A 3,997-nucleotide genomic window follows, 5' to 3' on the forward strand; every position below is an offset into this window, starting at 1 on the left:
GAAGTCAGGGACATTAAAGGCAGCTCAATGAACTTCACAATGAGGCACCCCAAATTAGCCTTTCCCCTTAACCCTTTCATCTTGGGGCTGGGACTGATACCTCCAAATTAGGGTAGACCACTGACGTTTGGGGCCGGGATGGAATACAACTGGGGTCATCAGGAAGTCTTGAGCCTGGGATCCAATCTTGTGAGGTTGAGGAAGCCCATGAAGGGAACTATTATTTTTGCAAAGTTGTCCTTATTTAAACTTCCAAGGGAACAGTAAGTAACACAACAAAAGTTTAGAACCTTTGCCCAGCTTTAGAAAACACTGAAACAAATCCAAGGGACACTCCAGCTCCGCCTGAATTTCATATCAGTGATCCCTATCTCAGGCTAAGCAGAGGAAGGTGTGTCAGATAAAACATTTTTTTTTTTTTTTTTTTTTTTTTGCCAATTTAAATAGATTTTATTCTCCAGGACAAGAATTGCATTTCCACTTGTTTATTACAGTACTGATAAAGTGCAATGTTGTTTAACCTCTCCCTCTGCACACATTCAAGTATTCAGAATGCCCAGATTTACACAGTAGCTTAAATGTTACTTTTTAGAGTGCTACTGCCTTGGCTACAAATTTGAGTCCTTCAATTTTTGGAAAGCTGCGTGGAATGCTTTTTCTTCTGGTGCACTTAGTCAACCTCTTCAATGGTGGGTCCAGAAGAAGCACCTCCAGATGGGGCTGCTCCACCCCCAGGGAACCCACCAGGCATGCCTCCTGGCATACCCCCTGCACTCTGGTACAGCTTAGTAATGATGGGGTTGCAGACCTTCTCCAATTCTTTCTGCTGATGCTCAAATTCTTCCTTTTCAGCAGTCTGGTTCTTATCCAGCCAGTTGATTATTTCATTACATTTGTCAAGAATCTTTTGTTTATCTTCATCACCAATTTTGCCCTGCAGCTTTTCATCTTCAACAGTAGCCTTCATGTTGAAAGCGTAAGATTCAAGAGAATTCTTGGAAGAAACCTTGTCTCTCTGCTTCTCATCCTCAGCCTTGTATTTCTCAGCCTCCTGGACCATACGCTCAATGTCTTCTTTGCTCAGACGCCCTTTGTCGTTTGTGATGGTGATCTTGTTCTCCTTTCCTGTGCTCTCATCCACAGCAGAAACATTAAGGATGCCATTTGCATCAATGTCAAATGTCACTTCAATCTGAGGAACACCTCTGGGTGCTGGGGGGATTCCTGTGAGCTCAAACTTGCCAAGCAGGTTGTTATCCTTTGTCATTGCTCTCTCACCTTCATAAACCTGAATAAGCACACCAGGCTGGTTGTCAGAATAGGTGGTAAAGGTCTGTGTCTGCTTGGTGGGGATGGTGGTATTACGTTTGATCAGAACTGTCATAACTCCTCCAGCAGTTTCAATTCCAAGAGAAAGAGGAGTCACATCCAACAGCAGCAAGTCCTGCACATTTTCAGATTTGTCTCCAGACAAAATGGCAGCCTGGACAGCTGCACCATAAGCAACAGCCTCATCAGGATTGATGCTCTTATTGAGTTCCTTGCCATTGAAGAAGTCTTGCAGAAGCTTCTGGATTTTGGGGATGCGAGTAGAACCACCCACCAGGACGATGTCATGAATTTGTGATTTATCGAGCTTGGCATCTCTTAAGGCCTTCTCCACAGGATCCAATGTGCCACGGAAGAGATCAGCGTTCAGCTCTTCAAACCGGGCTCGAGTGATTGATGTGTAGAAGTCGATACCTTCATAGAGGGAGTCAATTTCAATACTGGCCTGGGTGCTGGAAGAGAGGGTACGCTTTGCACGTTCACAAGCGGTGCGCAGACGGCGAACGGCCCTCTTGTTCTCACTGATGTCCTTCTTGTGCTTTCGCTTGAACTCGGCAATGAAATGGTTGACCATGCGGTTGTCAAAGTCCTCCCCACCCAAGTGGGTATCCCCAGCTGTGGACTTGACTTCAAAGATGCCATCTTCTATGGTAAGGATGGAAACATCAAAAGTACCACCTCCAAGATCAAAGATCAACACATTTCTTTCGGCACCAACCTTTTTGTCCAAGCCATAAGCAATAGCAGCAGCAGTTGGCTCATTGATGATTCGGAGCACATTGAGACCAGCGATGGTTCCAGCATCTTTTGTGGCCTGACGTTGGGAATCATTGAAATAGGCTGGTACTGTGACCACAGCATTTGTGACAGTCTTCCCAAGGTAAGCTTCAGCAATTTCTTTCATTTTGGTTAAGACCATAGAAGATACTTCTTCAGGATAGAAACTTTTGGTCTCCCCTTTGTACTCCACTTGGACCTTAGGCCTGCCTGCGTCATTCACCACCGTGAAAGGCCAATGCTTCATGTCTGACTGTACAACTGCATCATCAAATCTTCGACCAATCAGACGTTTGGCATCAAAAACTGTGTTGGTGGGGTTCATTGCAACTTGATTCTTTGCAGCATCACCGATTAATCGTTCTGTGTCGGTGAAGGCGACGTAGCTGGGGGTGGTCCTGTTTCCTTGGTCATTAGCGATGATCTCCACTTTCCCATGTTGGAAGACTCCAACACAGGAATAAGTGGTGCCAAGATCAATGCCAACTGCGGGTCCCTTCGACATGGTTGCTGGGGAGTCGGGGGTCGTGGCTGACCGCTGTGGAGAAAGAAGGGCTGCTGCTGCGCTGAGTAGGAGATAAAACATTTTTTAGATAATTAAGGCATTTATTAAGTGGTCACTATGGGCCACTTAATTGTACTAGGCACTGGAGATCCAAACACAAAAAGAAAGCCCCTACCCTCAAAGAGTTTATATTCTAAAAGCACAAAATGTCAATTAAAGATGAGCTGGAAAGGAGGTTGAGTGGGAAATTGGTAGGTAGCAAAGCTATTGAGAAGAAGGAAGGGGAATCTGGAGAAAGTCTAGGCCTGAGTGAGGTGAAACATGACTAACACCCTATCACAAATTGGGAAGTAAGTCACCAATGAAAATCAGAGAAAACCAGGGCAGAGGTTTCTCAGGATGGTACTGATGACAAGGAGGAAAATTCTGGAGAGAGTCAAGTCTAGGATTCCTGGATTGATGTTCAGGGAAGATCAAGTTGTTACAGATCAGGTTCAGATTGGGAGTTAGTTGTAGTTCCTGTATCAAAGCTTCTCAGGTATGTTATAGAGAAGGCAAGGGCTAAATTCCAAAGTATCTGATTAGCTTCTGGCCACTGAAATCACAGGCAGGAAGAAATTTTTGGAAAATATCTGGAAACTGGAAATTTCTAAGCTTGTGATTTTTTATAGTCATAAATTTTAAAAAATAATAATAGCTTTTTATTTTTCAAAATACATGCAAAGATAATTTTCAGTATTCACCCTTGCAAAAGTTTGCATTCCATATTTTTCTCCTTCCCTCCCTATTCCTTTCCTCCAGATAGCAAGTAATCTAATATAAATTAAACATGTACAGTTCTTCTAAACATGTTTCCACATTTATCATGCTGCACATAAAAAATCAAATCAAAAAGGGAAAAAATGAGAGAAAAAAAAAGCAAGCAAACAACAACAAAAAAGGTGAAAATACTATTTTGTGATCCACATTCAGTCCTCATTGTCCTCGATCTATATGCAAATGGCTCTCCCTCACAAGTCTATTGAAATTACCTAGTTGTTGAAAAGAGCAGAGTCCATCAGAATTGATCATCACATAACCTTGTATTTATTATACACAATGTTCTCTTGGTCTACTCACTTCACTTAGCATCTCTTCAGGCAGCCTGCTCATCATTTCTTATAGAACAATAATATTTCATAACATTCATATACCATAATTTATTCAGTCATTCCCAACTGATGGGCATCCACTCAGTTTCCAGTTTCTTGCCACTACAAAAAGAGCTGCCACAAACATTTTTTGCACATGTGGGTCCCTTTCCTCTTCTTTATTATCTCTTTGGGACACAGGCTCAGTAAAGACACTGCTGGATCAAAGCATATGCACAGTTTTGTGATTTTTTAA

General features: G+C 42.7%; 1 protein-coding gene across 1 annotated transcript; it reads right to left on the reverse strand.

The window, feature by feature from the left end:
* Window positions 1–469: 469 nt before the first annotated feature.
* On the reverse strand, window positions 470–2,678 carry LOC141554821 (heat shock cognate 71 kDa protein). The gene has a single exon (XM_074287145.1). It carries the CDS (start codon window positions 2,609–2,611, stop codon window positions 671–673), a length of 1,941 nt encoding a protein of 646 aa, XP_074143246.1. The 5' UTR covers window positions 2,612–2,678; the 3' UTR covers window positions 470–670.
* Window positions 2,679–3,997: the final 1,319 nt, after the last annotated feature.

Source organism: Sminthopsis crassicaudata, chromosome 2 (assembly GCF_048593235.1).
Source record: "Sminthopsis crassicaudata isolate SCR6 chromosome 2, ASM4859323v1, whole genome shotgun sequence".
NCBI lineage: Eukaryota > Metazoa > Chordata > Mammalia > Dasyuromorphia > Dasyuridae > Sminthopsis > Sminthopsis crassicaudata.